The sequence below is a fragment of the Paramormyrops kingsleyae genome, chromosome 18, assembly GCF_048594095.1.
Source record: "Paramormyrops kingsleyae isolate MSU_618 chromosome 18, PKINGS_0.4, whole genome shotgun sequence".
Taxonomy (NCBI): Eukaryota; Metazoa; Chordata; class Actinopteri; order Osteoglossiformes; family Mormyridae; genus Paramormyrops; species Paramormyrops kingsleyae.
In genome coordinates, this window is record NC_132814.1 from 20693825 (window position 1) to 20713728 (window position 19904).

Here is a 19904-nt window from a genome sequence, read left to right on the forward strand (position 1 = left end):
TCAGCTGTAAATATTATTAGAGACTTATTATGCTGATTCATCCCCAGGGATTCTCTGTTTTAACACCCCCCCCCCCCCCCCCCCACCGCCACCACCATCTGTACCTACAGCCTCTGGCCACTGCCTGGTTCAAGTAATCCAGGATAGGCTGTTTGCGTGGACCCGGCCTATTCTCGATTACTTGTCCCAGGACACGGCTGCCTGCGTCTGAGTGTTGGCCGGATGGAGCTGCTCGGCCCAGGAGCCTTTGGGCTCCTTTCAGGGGGGTGTGGGGGGGCTTACAGCACTCTCATCTGTGTCCTCTTCTTGTAGGGCATGTGCAACGTGACGTGAAGCCTCATGCCTGTGAATGGTTGTCTGGCGTATGTCCTGCAGGGGGCGCTCTGTGTGAGTTTCTTTAGCAGATGTGGGGCTTTTTGTGTGTGATTTACAACATCAGTCCAGCAGAGAGCCCACTGTGGCTACAGCTGCCCCCCCCCCTCCTCACATTCACTGCCCTGTGAGCTGACCCTCATGCCCTCTGCCCTTTAGGTGCCCCCAGCGGCCCGGATCCCCAACCTGAGAGTACCTGGCCTGACCCAGCTGCTCAACATGCTGCCTGTCGCTGAGGACCGGAGCCCCGTGGCACCGCAGAGAGGAGCTGTCAGCCATTTGGCATGAAACGTCACTGGCTTCAATGTCAGCCGTCTTCTTAAGATCTTTGAGGGGCAGCCCATCCAGCAGGGCTGTGTGGAAATTGTCCCGCCTTAACATCTCCCACCTCCCTGCAGCAGCATGGCGTCGAATCTTGTAAATGAGAGTAATAGGAGAGCCGTGCTGTCCCGGCAGCAGATGGCTTGGCTCAGCGAAGCCCTGCGCCCTTTTCAGAATCTCTTCAGCTTTTTAATGTGCGGAAAATACAGCTGTATATGTAACACATATGGGCTGAAGCTGACTTAAGGTGACTAAAAAAAATTGGGTCCGGAGGGCCTGTCTACTCGCTTGATACCAGCCTGGCTTCAACACAATGTTTAAATGGGGTTAGGGTTCAGCGATGCTTTTAATTAACTATTGGAAGTGAGTAGCACTAGAAGCACCTTGTGGAAAATGTGATGTATTAAGGTGACCTATAATTAAAGTGCTGTTCACATTTGTTTTGTTTTTCATCTTTTGGGATTTTTATTATTTAAAATGTGACTTTTTACAGTTCTGGTAGTGAAATTAGGCCTCCTTTTTTACCAGTACTTCCAGCATGTTCTCTTCACTTTGGTTACCTCATAGATGTTCTGGTGTTCAATTCATTATTTTCTTTATAGCACCGTTCACAACAGTGTCACCCCCAAGACACTTTTAAATGGTGTGTTGTAATACAACATCATTAAAGCAGAGTAATATGCAAAAACAGGGAAAATAAGGAAAAGAATGAAAGAAAAGCCAGATGACAATGGAGGGGGGGGGGACCAAAAACTCCCAAGCAGGGAGAAAAAAAACCTCTGGGGGTCCAAGGTCATCTGGCTGCCCGACCCCCCCTGGGCATGTTAATATTATATAAAGAGTGGACTTGCTTGCCAAACGCAAGGTGTAAACTATGATTAAGGTCAAGCTAAAGTCCATCAATGAGTCAGATCTCCACGCTGGCCTGTGTAGGGTGGCAGATTGAAGGCTGCACCCACAATGTTACAGTTTGTGGGTCACATGCACAAAATGAGCCTCTATGGGACTGAAACAGGACTCCGGCTCGGATGGTGTCCACCCCAGACACCATCTAGACATGTAGGAAGGCCGAGAGCATGGATGGTCAGAACATGCATTGACACGTTAATGTACAATGGAATGTGCAGCAGCATAGGTGTTCCTGTCACCTGGCTTCACTGCTGACCCACACCATGAACCTCCCCTCCTTAAGAAGTCTGCCTTTCACAACTGGTCATATTTGCAGTGGCTGATTGAAGTTCATTCTCATACGTGAGGGACAGTATCGATAAGTGAGATCTGTCAGTCTCTACGAGATGTTCTCCTGGAGAAAACGGTCCCTGAGTTGTCTGGGAGACCTTCCAAAGCCTGACGAAGGACAGGAAACAGCCTTGTGAGATGAACGACAGCACAGTGTACTCTTCACACCATGAGGACACTGGAGTTTCATGGTAATCTGGGACACGCTAGACGTAATTTACAGTGTGGGGCTTATTCATATCACTTATCTGCCTCTATGTCAGTGACCTTGGTTCTTTCTGGAAACACTGATGATAGTTAAATGAAAAATAAATGACATTATTTCAACATCCCCAATGACTTATCCAGGTCAAGTTTGCCAGAACAGGGCATAAGGCTGCAGTATGCCCTGGATACGATGCCAGTCCATTGTCAGGTGCATACATACACGCTGCCAGAAATACTAATAAAGCTTTTTCTGTTTTCTCATTTTCTACCTAATTATACTACAAGCTTTTCTCATTTTTACAGGAAGGGTGGAAATTTAAGGGATATATTAGAAATAAACAGTGACATTTATCTACTTCTATTGAGAATTCAGTTTTTATAGGAATTCCTAAAAAAGTGAAAAAACTGATTCTAAAAATATTACTCTGATTTTTATTTGATATTTATGCTGGGATACAATTTATCATCTATAGTCTGTTATGAAGAAAATGCATTTGTATAGTGAGATTAATATAAGGACCAGCGTCATGCAGAGACATTTCAAGGGCCAGGTGCTGGAACAGGTGCAGTTTGCCGGGTGATGGGTAAATTGTTTCAGGGATGGGAAAGGGGCACTTTCAGACGTTCGGGAAAACTAAGCAGCTGCTCAGGCACCCTAGCCCATCTCCTCTGCATGTCCCTGATAATGACTACTAATTCAGGGGAGGTCTTTCCTGTGCTAGATAATGGATGGGTGAATTTAAGTCAGAGGTGGCCAGTCTTTTCTGCAAAGGGCCAGTGTATATGCAGGTTTTTGGGATAACCTTTAGGTCAGATGTTCAGACTTTGGTGTGAGGACTCCAATCAGTCCTCTAATTAGTAATCTAAGTAAGGAGTTGCAGCGAAAACCGACATACACAACGGCCCTTTCCGGATAAGATCGGCCACCGCTGATTTAAGTGAATCACGTTCTCAGTGGCTACAGCACAGCACCTGTAACCATGTAGGGACATCAATTAAATCCGTTAATCCTCTAGATTTTTACATTTTAACTAGCATCAGATTACCACGTACACCAGCCTCTCCTGCATGCCGCGATACATCTGAGCCAGACTTTCATCAATGTGATGTTATTCAGATTAATACAGTGTGATTGAATAAATCACAAATACTATAGGATATCTAGTCAGCTCTCGAAAACGAACCGTGGCGTTCAGCAACAAATGCGTGCGTTTAAACATTAGCTTTATGCTAACTTGATATCTTGATATTTTAATATGTAATAGTTATCTTACATTTATACGGAGACGCAATATCTTCCATGTTTCTCCGAGTTTCATCAGTCGCTGCTCACGCGTCACCGATGACGCGCCGTCCGCGTGACACAAGACTGAGAAGCTGCACGTAGAAGCGCGAGCACGCGGCGCGGGACGGCACGAGAGTGCGCGAGATAGAGCGACGCGAGCGGGCGTTGGAGGACTGCTGCGCTAAAACTGCCCAGAAAGAGCGATAAAACTGCGAATCCCCGCGCTGAAGGTGAGATGAGGGGCGTCTCTCTTTCGTCTGTGGTGAATGCTGAGGTCCGTCCGTTTTTGTCGGTTCTCCCGATGTCCGCCTGACGGGGTGCCGAGCCTAGGCCTGCTCCCAGGGTCTCCGCGGCCGACTCGACGCCTTTCCGGCTTGACGGCGGCCCACTGTTCGGCCTGCGTTCCGAACCGAGGCGTTCCGGGTGTCTTGACAGTCTTGTCTTAGTATTCGGACTAAGTATGAAAACATGACTGATCCCCCCCAGGCTCGCTGACTTGGCTGTTTTATCTGTGTGTGTGAAGGTATCACCGCGGTTAACCATTAACTAACTTTACTATCCGACTGCCAGCCGTGTTTCGGCTCTTTCTAGCAGGCCCATTTCCTCTTCTTCGGGGTTTTATTTTGTTATGAAACATTCGTCACCAGTTTTAATGACAGCGTGTCCGATTTAAGGGTGGATTGATCTCTGCTAATATTTTCTTTTGGTTGTTTGCAGGTACCGTGTCACCCCGATAACCAGCTGAAGTTAAGGCACCAGCCAAGATGAACGTCTTCGACCGGAGCATCAATTTCGACTCCCTGTTTAAGTTCTCCCAGATGTAAGCTTTTGCTCTGCCTGAATAGGAGTCAAAGCAACTAGAGCGAGTGCAATGGCCTGATCTGTATGTCAGTAGTGAAAGTGAAAGCTTGCTTATCTTAAATTTTTCGGCTGTCTCTATGTCCACAGTATAAACTGAGCTGACATTAGTGAGTCCTTCAGTCCCATTCCATTTGAATCACTGGATCAGGAACTGTGTGTGTGTTTGTTTCTGTCCAAAGGAAAGGATGCTGTGCAGACTTAATGGACATTAAGTTGCAGCAGAGAGACTCCCCCATATTCTGGGGATGACAAGCTGAGAGTTACTCTGTCACTTTTCAGCTCGCAGTCTGTCTGTGTGTACATGTACACAGTGCCTCTTATGGGAAATTTACACACAACATGGCTGTTTCACCACAGCTTGAGAGAACTGGGGGTTGTCTCACTACTAATATAGCACTCACCTTGGTAAACCAGTAGGGTTACCTGTATGTGTGCAGATAAAAAAACAAAAAAAAAAAAACTGTGTTGAATGGCAGCCTTATCTGCGATTATCATGTGACTGGCCGTCCCCCATGCGTCACCACCTCCTTCCCCTACCTCCTGCGTCCCTCTCCAGTTCCCACTCCACCCAGCAACACCTGAAGAATGTGTACTCCTCCCTCTCCATGTGCATGTTTGTGGCTGCGGCCGGCGCCTACGTCCACGTCGTTACCCGGCTCCTGCAGGTACGTCTCCACAGGCACCTGCTTGCTCCATCGTGTTCCCAAGGTGCACTGGGAGTTAAAGGTCGTGTTGTGACATGGATCGTACTTTCAGAGGCACCCTCTCCTTCTTTCCAGGGAGGGTTTCTGTCCCTGCTGGGCTCCTTGGGCATGATGGCCTGCCTGGCGCTGACGCCGCACAGCCCTGAGTCTGAGAAGAAGAGGCTCGCCATGCTCGCGGGCTTTGCCTTCTTTACCGGTGAGCTGGGCTCTTTTTAGGTGCTCTGCAGTCTACAGGTGATGCTTCGCAATGATAAATGTCTGATATCTGGATTTGTCACTGTGGCAGTAGGATAACGAGACTGTTTCTCAGTTTCCTTTTCTTCATGACTCCAGGTGTCGGTCTTGGGCCTCTTATTGACTTTGCCATTGTCGTTAATCCTAGGTAAGACCCCCGCGCACTAGGGTTGGGCGATGCACGATGCAATATCGATGTGACATGCACAATAATCACCAGGGCTTCAGATGACTGGTGAAACATTTGTCCAGAGGTCAGCTTTTCAGTACTATGTGGACATTTATTTATGCCAACAATTTAAGCAGATCAGTTGTATGGCTAAAATATTTGAGATCTGTTTTATGGCACCCAAAATGTAATAATTTTGCAGGGCTACATAAAATTAAACTGTAGTGTACTCTGAGGTCTTACAGACAGGAGGGAGGGAAAAATATGTAAACTTGGTGTATCTTTATGTTGATTAAATTTGTTTAGTGAGGCACACCACATAATACTGTTCTGGTATACTAAGGTGTGGTATACTTCCGTGTGATATGCACTGTAGCGGAGCACACCACATATTACTGTTTTGATGTGATATGCCGAATTTATACTGATTACTAAATTTTGGGTCATAAAATGCCTCATTAGTATTTTAGGTATACTACTAATCTGCTTAATTTGTGGACGTGCATAAATGTACATATAGTACTGTAAAGCTGGAGTCCGGCCAAACCTTTTGCCCGTCATCTGAAGCACTGGTGATTATTGCACGCGCGCAAAGTAATATTGATGTGATACTGCCCAGCCGTACTCCGTACACAGATGCACATTTACACTGACATAAATGTCCATTTCAGTTTGAACTGAGTACTTCTATGCTGTGTTTACGCAGCATCATTGTGACTGCCTTCCTTGGAACATCTGTCATCTTCCTGTGCTTCACCTTGAGTGCCCTCTATGCCAAGCGCCGGAGCTATCTGTTCCTGGGAGGTGAGAACCGTCCACGGCTCTCTGTGGCCCCTGGAAAGTGCAGTCAGAGACTGTTTTCAAGGTTACCTTTTATATCTACAGCTGACTTAAACGGTTGAAACTGCCTTCCCTTCCAGGAATTTTAACATCTGCCCTGTCTGTTCTGCTCCTGGTGTCCGTGTTCAACCTCTTCTTCGGATCGCTGGTGCTTTTTAAGGTCAGATACAGATAGAGCCCGTGCCTTTTGTAATGGTGCTGCTCACCAGTGAGCAGGGGGCACTGCCCCTCATGGTGTATACTGTCTAACGCCGCCCCTTTCTCCACATGCAGGCTCACGTGTACCTTGGCCTGGCCGTCATGTGTGGCTTTGTGCTGTTTGACACTCAGCTCATCATTGAGAAGGCTGAGAATAATGACAAGGACTATATCTGGTACATGGCTCCCTCTTGCATTACTCAGAAGTACCCGGTGTTCCTGTAAAGGCACATGTGGCCTTCATCTGAGTATGCTATACTAGACAAATACCATGATTAAAAAAAAAAAAAAGGAAATGGGGGGGAAATGGCTCATATACAGTTAGTACGGGGGGGGGACGAACGAATCTCTATGTTAAACCATTTTGCTAAGTGGTTGTGGTTTGGTAACAAATGGGAAATGCCCACTTTTCACTAAATGAGTTTTATTTGCGGTCTGATTTTTTTTTTTTTAGGCACTGTGTAGAGCTCTTTCTTGACTTTGTGACGATCTTCAAGAAACTCATGATAATCCTGTCCATGAATGAAAAGGTAAGTCCCTTTTTTGAGAATGGGGAACAGGAAATGTGTGTCAGTTTAAAAATGCAGGGTTCAACATGTTGGGTGATCGGTAGGATATTAGGGAATGAATGACATTAAATGCAGGACTTCTGGGATGACCTTATGCCGGACTCTTAGCAGTGCTACTATTGATGAAAATGGAGACTGACATTGAATCCTTTCTGTTTCCTCAAGGATAAGAAGAAGGAGAAGAAGTAGACAGATGAATCTCTAAATTAAAAGGTTAATGGCCAAGAATAGTGCGTGAAAGGCTTCTGGTGCATATACCCCCACTACTGGATTATAATTTGGATTTGTTTTCCTTATTTAGTGTCTTAATTTTCGGATGTGTAGGACTTTGGCTTTACAGAAAGTCTGATGTGTTCATGTTGTAATACCGGTATTGTCCAGCTGATGGAGTCGCTGTTTTGGAATGGGCATGTCTGTAGCTGGCAGTATCTGGTGTCTGGGCACCTCAGCTTCCTCCTTTACACTTAGGCTGGTTAATTTTGTGCTTCTGCTGTTTTCCAGGCAATTTGTTTAAATCCTTTGAACGTGAGTGGAAAATGCTTCACTTGACGATAAGACGATGTTAGCTGTGCCTTTTAATTTGGGAAAATTGGCAGAAATTTGCAAGCGTTCTCACCTCCGTTGTAGAAGTGTATATATTGCCATAAGGAAGGGGGGCTTGGGGCAGGTAAGCTACTGGGAGAACAGGGTCTAGAGAGCTGTGGGGGGGGGGAGTGCAGAGCCCGTTGCCCGGCAGTACTGTGCCATCGGCTGTTTCCTGTTGATACTGTGATGTGCATTTGTAGATGTCCTGTGCATAAGCTGTAGTCTTTTCACCCCTTATTCCTTAGCAGTACATTGGCAAGGTACATTTAGTGTGGTTCAACTGAGCACATAATGAAAACGCTTTATGCTCGGATTTCACTCTTGAACGCTGCTTATTTCGTAGGGGCACAAGGCTGTGGAGGAATGAGGGTCACTCTCCTGGCCACAGGGTCGTGTATCTGTCCCCCCCCCACCCACCCCCCCTCTGTGTGTGCCATTCTGGCTGAGCCCTTCATTGTCCCTGATTGAGATGCTGCTCACTTAATAGCCAGCACTGTTAAAATGTAACATTTTTCCATAACATGAAGTGGTGATTCTTTCTGTTAATCAATGGATAAAGGTATATCTGGGTACTCAAATTCTTTTCCCTCCCATTTGATGAGTTTAAAATTCAATACCAGTTTATAGTTTAAAGAACTTAAAAGAAACTGAAGCAAAGCCAGCAAATACAGTTCTGAAAGCATGGTCCCAGAGACCTTGCTCCAGGGAGCTGGAGGCTGATCACATACCATTAATATGCTGGCTTTTCTTACCTTTCTGTGTGCTGTTTTCAGAGGAATGCGGGCCTGTGGTTATGCTGAGCTTTTTTTTTTTTTTTTCTGTGTGCAAGATGTTGAAACTTGAGTTTGACCTCCTCCTCTCGGGCACATTGACCCTGAGGTCTAGCCTACTGTCCCCATACGTGCCATAAGTATCTCTGTTTCCGGCGCTAGAGAGCTAAATGTGGCCAGCACGGCACAGACCTGTCCATGAGCTGCAAACACGCAGCGGTCACCCAGCTGATGGTAGAGCACAGCTCAGCCAGCTGCTTGCTGCACTGGGTTTTTAGCCCGCATGGGCGCTCTGCTGATGCGGAGTGCAGCTGAGCCGCTGCCTGACAGGTTGCTCCCTTTTCTTTCTGCCAAGGATTGTTGTACTTTTGCAGACTGTAATGGAAAATTGTTTAAATAAACTCAGAAATTATGCATTGGCTCGTTCATTCTCTACTTGTACGACAGGTAAGTTTTTCATGATAAATTTATTCTAGATTGTTGTAGCTGGTGTCATTGCGTTGTGCTTGTTGCTTGAACGATAAAATGCATTTTGTCGTACGTAAGGTGCTGCTTAAAAGGCTGCAGTTGGTACTGCCAGTGCCTAAACATTAGTGGCCGCAGAGCTGGACTGTCTACGATCCGAAATATTTTTCTAGCAACAACACAACCGGCAACCACGTATTTTGATGCCAAGCCTGGGGTAGCGCTGTAGAGCAAAGCTGCTTTTGAATTGCATTTATAATGTGTGGAATGGATGTTATGAAAATAAGAATTTTACTAGCTGAAATAAAATATGAAAATAAAACTACAACTATATAAGAACTATAAATATTGCTTCCGAAACAATATAAATAAACTTTAAAAACTTTTTAAAAAATGTGCAATACTTCCTGTTAGTACGGAGCCCCTAAGGGGACAAAGGAGGAGAAAAAAAAATGGCAGGAGGAGAAAAAAAAAAAAGTCATGTTTTGCGTTATAACCCAAAACCATTGCGATATAACCCAAAACCTTTCCGTTATAACCCGAAACCTTTGCATTATAACCCAAAACCATTGCGATATAACCCAAAACCATTGCGTTATAACTCAAAACTTTTGCGACATAAGGCAAAACTGTTGTGACTTTGAAGTGGAAGTATGAGTAACCAGTCAGTGTAAGGAACATAATTGATAGGAAAACATGGAGCGTTTAATCGAATTTTACTTTGATCTTGGTCTACAATATATGGACATTCAGTTTGTTCTTGGATCTAGGCATGATGTTCACATAAGTCTGAGGCAGATTAATAGGATTTTATGTGAAAGGGTATTATTCCAACGGAAAAACTACTCCGACTTGGGTTGATGTAATTAACTTTATTTGTGAGCAGCTTTTGCACTCTGGGCAGCTTCATGGTTATCGATGGATGTATGCAAAATGCAGAATAAATGGACTTCATGTCAGAAAAAAGCATTTGATTTATATTAATTTATTATAAACATGAAACAACAAAAAACGAACAATTCTTTAAGCTTAAATCAACCAAATCAGATTAGCATTAATTAGCAATGTTACTGAAACGTACATTACCAAGGCTTGCTTTACAAATTACTAATTATGAATTAAACAATCAAATCTTACCAAACTGAACTCAAGTTTTTTTAACCGTTAAATTAGATTAATAAGCGAAGCGGGGATCAACCACGTCATGCAAACTGCGGCTTTGGAAGTTGCACTCGAATGACCAAAAGTACGCTAGTCACCTGATCTTATTGTTGCATTACTACGGAAAAGTTTTGGGTTATAACGCAAAACATTACTTTTTTTTTTTTTTTTCTTCTGCCGTTTTTTTTCCTGCTCCCTTGTCACCTTAGGGGCTCCGTATGTTAGCATAGCAATGTTATGGTAAAAAACTATTTAGCTAAAGTAATGATTGTTTATTTTTGATCCTTTTGTGCCCTTGAACCTTAGAAATGTCCAACAGCATTACATTACATTGCAGTGCTCAGAAGAAGCCTAGAACTTTCCATCTATCCCTAAAAATAAAATTACTAAAACCTAAAGTAAATTATGTAACTAATTTACATCTAGGGAAAAATGAAACCACAACAAAAATATAAATTAGTTTCGAATGAAAATATCAAAATGACACAAAAGCATAGGTGGGGTATTACCATAGGAACATTTTGTTTGTAGCCATTTCAGAGTCTTTATAATCCTGTAGCAAGGAATGAAATGTTGGTACTTCCAGACATTCTCAGTAAACTGTTCATCAAATACGCTATTATGTGGTTATTTTGGTCATGCGTAGAAAAGACGTTTTGTATAAAATCTTCGGTCTGACTACTTTGTGACTTTTTGGCTTCCTGCTATTTTCCCTATGGCCAACGCACAATCAAGCTTCACTTGAATCACTGAACAGAGCCTCTGTGTTGTGATCGTTTTCAGGTGTTGCGCTACCTCATGTCACCACTACGTGGTGTCCAAGGGTGGCCTCTTAGAACATTACAATATTCATAGTCAAAATTCATATATGAAGTTAACCTTAGTTTCAACATCAGATTATTCTGTATTGATAAATTTAATTCCTGAGATGAAGGTACACTGTAAAATATCATGGATATTGAATGATCCCTGTGTGGCTGCAGCCCTGTGGACACGGCCGACGCCACACAGCCTTGCGCCCGGCCTCAACGAGTCCGATTCAGCTGGATACATGTGCAGCCAACTGTAAAGCTGAACTTCTGAACAACCAGACGGTACCGAGTTGTGTTGCTGCTGTGCCGCCGATAGAAGACTGGCATGGTCATGTTCACTGGAGTCACCACCAGTGTCGAGTCATTTAGGCAGGTCTTTTTGTCACATTTGGCAATGAAGATGGTCTCTGGGATCCTGTCGGTAACTTTGTGTTGTCTGAGGAAAGATGAGAGTTCGTCCTTGTATCATTGTGTGTCATCACCAGCAACTTAAGGTCTTATAAAATGTCAACAGTACCAGCTAAATACAAATGGATGTCCCATACCCCACCCCAAAAAGGAGACCAGAAACATTCTGGGGCCACGTTTGAACACGGGCCCATCTCATTACATTGTGCGGCATGTCATTCATGGACTTGTAGTGAGACTCACATGTATGTCCAGGGGGCCACCGATCTGTTTGCAGTCTTCCTGTCTACGTGCAGGCTGAGTGTGGTTCTGTACGGTATGCATTTCCCCAGCGATTCAGGTGTGTGTCCGCCTGTCGGGTGGCAGTCTATACTCTGCAGTACAGATGGAGATACGCACAGCAGCAGTACCTGTGTGAGCAGGATAGAAAACCAAAAACCTCAGACTCAACAGATAGATACCCAAGACGCTTCTTCACGCTTCTCCTCATCTCATTCATTACTCATTAATAGTATTCTGGAGAAAAATATCCTTATCAATCAGAGCCAGTTGGTTTTGTTTAATTAGGGTACCAATCCATAAGGTCATGACTGTTTCTATGAGATGCTTTGATTCACAGTTTACAGCCATCTCATTCAAAGTTAAGTTTTAACTATTTTTATTTGAGCATTTTAGGATAACATCCACGCCCTCCTAGTACGTGTACCAGCAGCCTTCAGATCTCAGTGAATAAAGATGCTTCTGTAAAAAGTTATCTTTTCTCTCTTAGTTTTCCTGGTGAATCGCAAGAGGTGTTTCATGCAAGCATAACCGGTTCCAACCAATCAAATCTCTTGGCACAGTTTCTCGAACAAGTAGAGGACACTCACCAGCAGGGGCTCCAAGGCGTTCATTCTCTGTCCAGGTTTTTTCTCCAAAGGGCAGACGACAGTTTGGTCTGACTGCCGCTTCCCACCTCAGTAACATTTATATGCTTTCAGCAGTCATGACCTCAGTGATGCTTTGCATGAATTCATCTTTGTTTTGCATTTCAGTACCACATGTTCCATGAATCATTTTCATTGTTTGCCATCCTGGGAGGGGAAGGTGGTCTTAGACTTCTTGTCCTGTTAAACTGCTAACGCCCCTGTCATTTGTTACCTAGCATTGAGAAATATTTTTATTAAAAGTGAATCAGTCAAGTTTCATTGTTGCATATTCTTATTGTAGCTGTAAGCAGGGGCGCCGTAAGGGGGAGGAAAGCTAGGACGATTCCAAGGGCCCCTGAGTGACAGGGGCCCTAAAAAATTAGGAAAATAACTGGATTGGTTTGGACTGGGGGGCCTAATATGATATGCTTTCATGGGGCCCAAAATCTCTAGCAACGCCCCTGGCTGTAACGCAGACTGAAATGGTGTATATTTCTGAAGCAGCACACAGAATGGAATGAAGCTGTAGAAATGGATGAACTCAAATTTGATTTACACACTGGTGTAATGAATGCAGTGTCTCTGTAAACATTTTAGCAGGCTGTGTTAAGGTGTACTCACACTAGGTGATTCCCAAGCACGTCTGAAGTCCAGTTCCTTTGACTAGTGCAATTGCTCCATACTGTGCACAACCACGGCATGCTGAACCATGCTGGATCTGCTTGAAAAGGTGGGTCTGGGCATAGTTCAGTTGGATTTAGTCCTGGTACGCATTTAGTATGATCACTAACCGTGCCTGAACACAGAACACAGACATAACATCAATGATGTACAGTCGTGTGAAAAAGTATTTGCCCCCTTCTTGATTTATTATTTTTTTTGTATGTTTCTCACATGCAAATGTTTCAGATCATCAAACAGATTTAAAAATTAGACAAAGATGACACAAAATGCAGTTTTTAAATGAATGTCTTAAGGAATTGAGATCTATCAGTCTGGAAAAGGGTATAAAGCCATTTCTAAAGCTTTGGGACTCAAACCACAGTGAAAGCCATTATCCACAAATGGCGAAAACATGGAACAGTGGTGAACCTTCCCAGGAGTGACCGGCTGACCAAAATTACCCCGAGAGTGCAGCGACGATTCATCCAAGAGGTCCCAAAAGACCCCAGAACAACATCCAAAGACCTGCAGGTCTCACTTGCCTCAGTTAAGGTCAATGTTCATGACTCCACCATAAGAAAGAGACTGGGCAAGAATGACCTGCATGGCAGAGTTCCAAGACAAAAACCACTGCTGAGCAAAAGGAACATAAAGGCTTGTCTCAGTTTTTCTAGAAAACATTTTAATGATCACCAAGACTTTTGGGAAAATGCTTTGTGGACTGATGAGACAAAAGATAAACTTTTTGGAAGGTGTCTGTCTTACATCTTCCGTAAAAGTAACACAGCATTTCAGAAAAGGAACATCATACCAACCGTAAAATAAGGTGGTGGTAATGTGATGGTCTGGGGCTGTTTTGCTGCTTCAGGACCTGGAAGACTTTCTGTGGTAAATGGAACCATGAATTCTGCTGTCTACCAAAACATCCAGAAGGAGAATGTCCGACCATCTGTTCGTGCCCTCAAGCTGAAGTGCACTTGGGTTCTGCAGCAGGACAATGATCCAAAACATACCAGCAAGTCCACCTCTGAATGGCTTAAGAATAACAAAATGAAGACTTTGGAGTGGCCTAGTCAAAGTCCTGACCTGAATCCAATTGAGATGCTGTGCCATGACCTTAAAAAGGCGGTTCATGCTCAAAAACCCTCCAATGTGGCTGGATTACAACAATTCTGCAAAGATGAGTGGGCCAAAATTCCTCCACGGTGCTGTAAAGGACTCACTGCCAGTTATCGCAAACGCTTGATTGCAGTTGTTGCTGCAAATTGTGGCCCAACCAGTTATTAGGTTTAGGGGGTAATCACTTTTTCACACTGGGCCTTGTAGGTTTGGAGTTTTTATTCCCCTTGATAATGAACACCTTCATTTAAGAACTGCATTTTGTGTTTACTTGTGTCATCTTTGTCTAATATTTAAATTTGATTGATGATCTGAAACATTTACGTGTGACAAACATACGATAAAATAAGAAACCAGGAAGGGAGCAGACACTTTTTCACAGCACTGTAAGTGGCACATGCATGCACACATGTACAGTATAATGAACTGGACCTGGAAGAAATGGATCAGGTAGGCTGTCCAAATAGCAACAAACATTAAACAAACATTATGAAAAACGGATCACTTTCGTCTGCTGCAGAGGTATGGTGTTTGCTGCTAATTTGGGGTGATGGGAGTATCCAGGAGAAACACACAAAACCGTCAAGATATCTGGTACAATATGGGATTTTTCATCTTTTCATACGTGCAGCATAGTTAAATGAAAATCACTCTGTTGCATACTCGATAAATCTACAAGAGGGTCATGCGTCATGGTGCCCAAAACAACTCAAAATGCACCACAAAATAAGGTCATTAAACATGAACTTCTCTTGCTGTACAGTAGCACTTTTATTTCTGTGTTTTCTTCAATACAAGAAGAAACCATACTCAGACTTGGAACGTAAAGTGCAATGTGAGTGCAGACCAGCAGGGGACTGGGGAGAGGGAACAATTGTGCTCGTGCACAGTATAAGGCCAAGCGTGAGTATGTACTTGGTGCTAGTGTCAGGCTGGGGAAAGGAAAGGAGCAGCATCACATGGAAAGTTTTATCTCTCGGCTACTCTCTCCGGAGTCAACTTTCTTTTCTTCTGCCTTTTGACAATATATGACACAAATATTTGGGAGTGAAACATTACATTTTACCCAAAGCTATATACAATTAATAAGACAGGGCTTTGTTATCCCAAGAGCAAGGGGGGGAGGGGTCATGGACCCTACTCAGGAGAGCCTGAGGTTTGAGTCAGTGATCACAAGCGAAGATGAGATCTCATCTTCCCTGGCCAAGACATTCCTCTATGCTGACAAAGAGTCTTGTGGAAGAATTGTGTGTTTCCAGATAATGTTTGTATCTTCTTTGGGTTCCTGGCAACCTAGGACGAAAAAATATGGCATATTAATAAAAGAACCTGGATATACGCTGTGATATACCAAGGAAAATGTGTGAGTAAAAGGCACAGCTGGTGGAAGATTTCTGTTAATTGTGACCCATCTAGTCAGAGAGCGTAATGAGAATATTGTAGAAGATGCCTCCCACCCTCTTGCTTCCCAGCTTTCAGACCAAAACAAGCCGCACCGTGTTTAATAATGAATAACAAAAGCAATTTTATTTAATGAAGGGAAACCAGGAGCTCAGGGTTGAGTGAAGCCAAAATAAACAAAAAAGTCACTAACAACAAACTTCCTCAGCAAACAAAAGTAGTATATAACTATACCTGCTACAATCTCACAAAATGATAAAAAGGGAATAAAATTACACATCACCATATAGACGCAGACATTTCTGCATCCACAAGCAGATATTTTGTCTAACAGCAGACAGAGTGATCGGGTAGTCTCAGGTGGAAGAGCACTATTGTAGTGATCCTTTGTATCTTCCTCTTACAATTTCACCATGGAGCATGAATACCTCCTTCAATCATCATCATTAGAAGGAAGAAACAGGGAGAGAAATGGAAAAGATGCAGACACAATATGAAGTATCATCGCTCATAACACCCTCACCCAGAAGAACAAACATCTCCAGTGTTTGAGCACCAAAAATACACAAAAATAAGCTACATATCGACATGGGACTGGGCATCTGCAACAATATTTTCAACCACTTTCTTGTGTTTGATATTTAATGGGAACAACTGAGCAAACAGATACTACCACATTAACCTTTTGTTGTATATCATCATTTGTTGTTGTGTGTAGCCGATCTTGTGTGTGTGTGACTCCCGGAACTGGAAGGGGAGAGTTAAATAAAAAAGAATGAGTCACTGCCATTAACTCGGGCTAGACTCCTCATTACAGGGGCACCAGGGAAATTATACCCATATTTGACTTAGGAAAACCAAATGATTGCGGTCGGTGTAAACTACTGTGGGGAAAGAACCGATCCAAGATTGCTTTCTGTAATAACACTGCACCTGCCCCAGTAATACTAGCACCCACTTCCAGTTTAAATGGACAAGAAAACTCAAAGGCAGCCAAAATGAGTGTGCCACACGGTAAAACATTCACGAATTCAAACACATTTTGACAATCGTCTGACCAAATAGAAACCTACTGCCATGTAAAAGGTCGGTTAGTGAAGTCACAACAGCAAAAAAAAAAATTATACAAAAGCCTTGGTAACGTCCAGCCATTCTTAAAAACAAACGTAACTGGCCCTCAGAGATCTTTCCATAGCAGTGAGAGAATTCAGGAGCACACACTGATACAGAGCTTTGCCAAATCCACCACATGACGAACCACCTAAGGCATGAGAATCCAAGGGCAGCTGTGCAGTGAGTGATACCTCAGCACCACACTAGTTTGAGTGGAATGGAACAGTGTGAAGCAACCCTGCCACCAACCCCCAAATTTTTTCCTGAAAGTTAGAGGACCTGCTTGCAGGGCTGGATGTAGGTTAACATCACAACCAGCACGAAGCCATTACAGGTTAAGGGCCTTGCTTAAGGGGCCTTGCCCAACAGAGTAGAATCACTCTTGGCATTCACAGGATTCAAAGCAGCAACCTTCCAGTTGCCAGCACAGATTCCCAGCCTCAAAGCCACCACTCTGCCCATATTCATAAAATCATACACTGGGCGATTAAATAAGCAACTGCAGCAACAGTAAATAAAGTTTTAAAGTGTTTCCACAATTTTGGCCACTAGTGTACACCCTCCTACAATCCTCCATGCGAGGAAAGGGAAACGAATCAGGCTTTGTGATGACATTGACTTTACTATAATCTGTACAGAAGTACAAATGCACTAATAGACAAGGAAACTTTAAGAACAGTAGGAATTGCAAATCCATCCTCCAACAGATACTCAACCTCTTTCCTGAAATGTTCCCGAAGTTTGCTAACAAAAACAAGCACACTGGCTTTAGCACTCTCTTCTTGAGACAACAATTTCTTATATGATCATTTCAATGGACCCTGAACTGTGCGTCCAAATACTAATTGAGCAGAACTAAATGCAAGAGGTTCTAGGATGTTTCGCATGAATTAGGTCCAAAAAGGCGCACGTCTTTTTGACTTAATCGTATTTCCCCATCGACCTAAGTGTGGGTTTTAAGTGCACGTAGGCGATTTACGCACTTTGGGCGGAGAAACACCAAAATATGAGCGTGTCGCTAACTAGCCGCTAACTACAGTAGGTGCGTTATCCCTACGAGCTCTGGCAAGGGAGTATTACGTCACGCTACTCTACACTGCCAAACGCAATACTACAGTTAACAGAAAGCCGAACATGTAACAAAACTAAACGTTCTGACATGTATCACACATTTAGAAACAATGTTTCAATCCAGAATTAGATAACATACTATTTAAGAATTATATAGCATACTAGTATATAAAAATATACAAGCAGATACCAGTAGGGGTCTAGCTCATACAGAGGCTCCCCGGCTTCCGATGGTCCGTGTTACAATATTTCAGCTTTACGATGGGTAAATGTTTTTCAATTTCAGTACATTATTCAGTAAATTACATGAGGTATTCAACCCTTTATTATAAAATACACTTATTGTTAATGATTCTGCCCAACTGCAGGCTAATGTAAATGTTCTAAGCATGTTTAATAAAGTAGGGTAGGTACATACGCTTCGTACGTACACCCAACGGACCTACCTGACCAGGATACTCGCCTAATTGGTAACCATTCTACGCTAAATGGGGTAGACGTGTGGGTTTTTAGTGGTAGTGACTAGAAAATGGTTTTAATACGGACATCGCGTAGTATGGTTATGCAGTTGATTGCATTATTTTTTTTCCCTGCTATGCATTCTAAATATACAGTCCACGTTACTAATAATCCTAAGATTTACACCATATTTACTATTTAGGCGAATTTACTTGTTTACAGATTTACTCTGAATGAAGAGGGGGGAAAACGCCGATGTAGGTCTTCACGTATTCGATCATTCTCACGAACTCATTACCGTAACACAGTCTATCAAGTTCCCCTAGTTTGTTTTTTATTAGATTGACAACAGAAGTACTTAAAATATATTGCTGATAAACGTCGATTTTGAAGAAATGAATGTACATCTTATTATTTATAAATTTATAAATGTTTTATCTAGTTTTATGTTATTTGATCTTATAAATGCAATTAGTACTGTCTGGGGAAATGGTGGAGCGATTAGAACTATAAATTACAAATTTGGTCACAAAAAAAGAACTATAAATTACGTAATTTTAATATATACCTAATAAGTTATACAAATTTCAAACACTGTATAAAATTGCTACAATTTTTTCTTTTGGTTAAGGATTATTTCATGTTCCTGAGAATGGCCACATAGGCCTATATGTGTTGTTGGCTACTGCCACGCTCGTTTTCACAATAAAGGAGTTTCTGCGGATTTCGGTTAAGTTCATGATGTAGGCCTACATAAAATAGTTCATTCGCCAGGTATTGCTTGTTGCAAAAATCATTGAGGTCGTAACTCCGGAACTCCTGAAGTGACCTGTGCAAAAAACATGAGACTAAACCTGATGTTTTTATTAATAATTGCACTGTGTCCATTCACTACCCATGTAAGCGAGTGACAGCTATTTAGTTTTATAGTTATTATTTCACTAATTCTACCCTTTTTACTTTGAATAGACACATTACAATACATGCCATTTAATTACCAGATTATGTGTTTTATACATATTTATTAATAATTACACTGTGTCTTATCATTACGGAAAGCAACACAGTTATTGACCGTGACATGCAACTATAAACACTGAAATATCAAAGTCGCCCGTAAAGTGATCTGGGAAACTAGTTGATGTTGCTTGATTTTGTTGTCAGATATTACAGCAGGAAATGAACTGTTACTGCCAATAAGGGTGGGAGTCGGTAGACGAAGGTGCTGAAACGCTAGATCAGCAAGGTTTCTAAGGTCGAAGGCACTGTGAACATGGGGATATCGAGTTATGTATAGCAACCTTGGATCCAGTATTCTGTGTTTTAGTTTTTTCCCCCTCTGTCAGTTAGTTAGGTAAGAACCGAATTCTGCTGACGATTTTATATATAAATATATATATATATATATTTATATATAAAATCGTCAGCAGAATTCGGTTCTATATATATATATATAATTTATTTATTTATTTATTTTTCTTAAATTGCATTGGGAATGGGACTACCTGGCTTTTGGGATCATACCCCCCCATGATCCTGACCATGATAAATGCTTAGAAGGTATATGTTTGGAAGAAACCCATTTCTTTATTGTGACATTTGATGAGTCATTTGTTGTGTATTGCTACCTCTGTGCGGCACTACACAAATAAATATATAGGTCAGGTTTGCCATCACTGCGGCTTATGGAAATCAAGCTCATGTTGACACTTGCTGGTGTCTGCGTTTCTCCAGCGATACCTGAGAGGCCGGGGTTGTCCCCCACGCTGTGACCGCCACACTCCACTGTTTGTTCTGCAGGACAGAGAGGGATCCACCTGAGCGCAATGATTCATACACAGTAATTGCTGTGTATGAAGGGTAGTCCCCGGGTTTCCCCACCGCAAAGAGGAATATTCCAGCATTGACAGGCACGTCTACCCCCACCTCTCAAACCACGCATTTGCATGCCCCCCCGTCAGCCACAGACA

At 42.8% G+C, this 19904-nt stretch overlaps 1 protein-coding gene across 1 annotated transcript; it reads left to right on the forward strand.

Annotated features, from left to right (window-relative positions):
• The first annotated feature begins 3500 nt into the window (after positions 1–3500).
• Positions 3501–8768, forward strand: LOC111837062 (probable Bax inhibitor 1). The gene is made up of 10 exons (XM_023798829.2): positions 3501–3654; positions 4142–4244; positions 4842–4950; positions 5065–5185; positions 5323–5371; positions 6099–6196; positions 6313–6392; positions 6506–6606; positions 6885–6960; positions 7165–8768. Exons 2-10 carry the CDS (start codon positions 4189–4191, stop codon positions 7186–7188), a joined length of 714 nt encoding a protein of 237 aa, XP_023654597.1. The 5' UTR covers positions 3501–3654; positions 4142–4188; the 3' UTR covers positions 7189–8768.
• The last annotated feature ends 11136 nt before the right edge of the window (positions 8769–19904 follow it).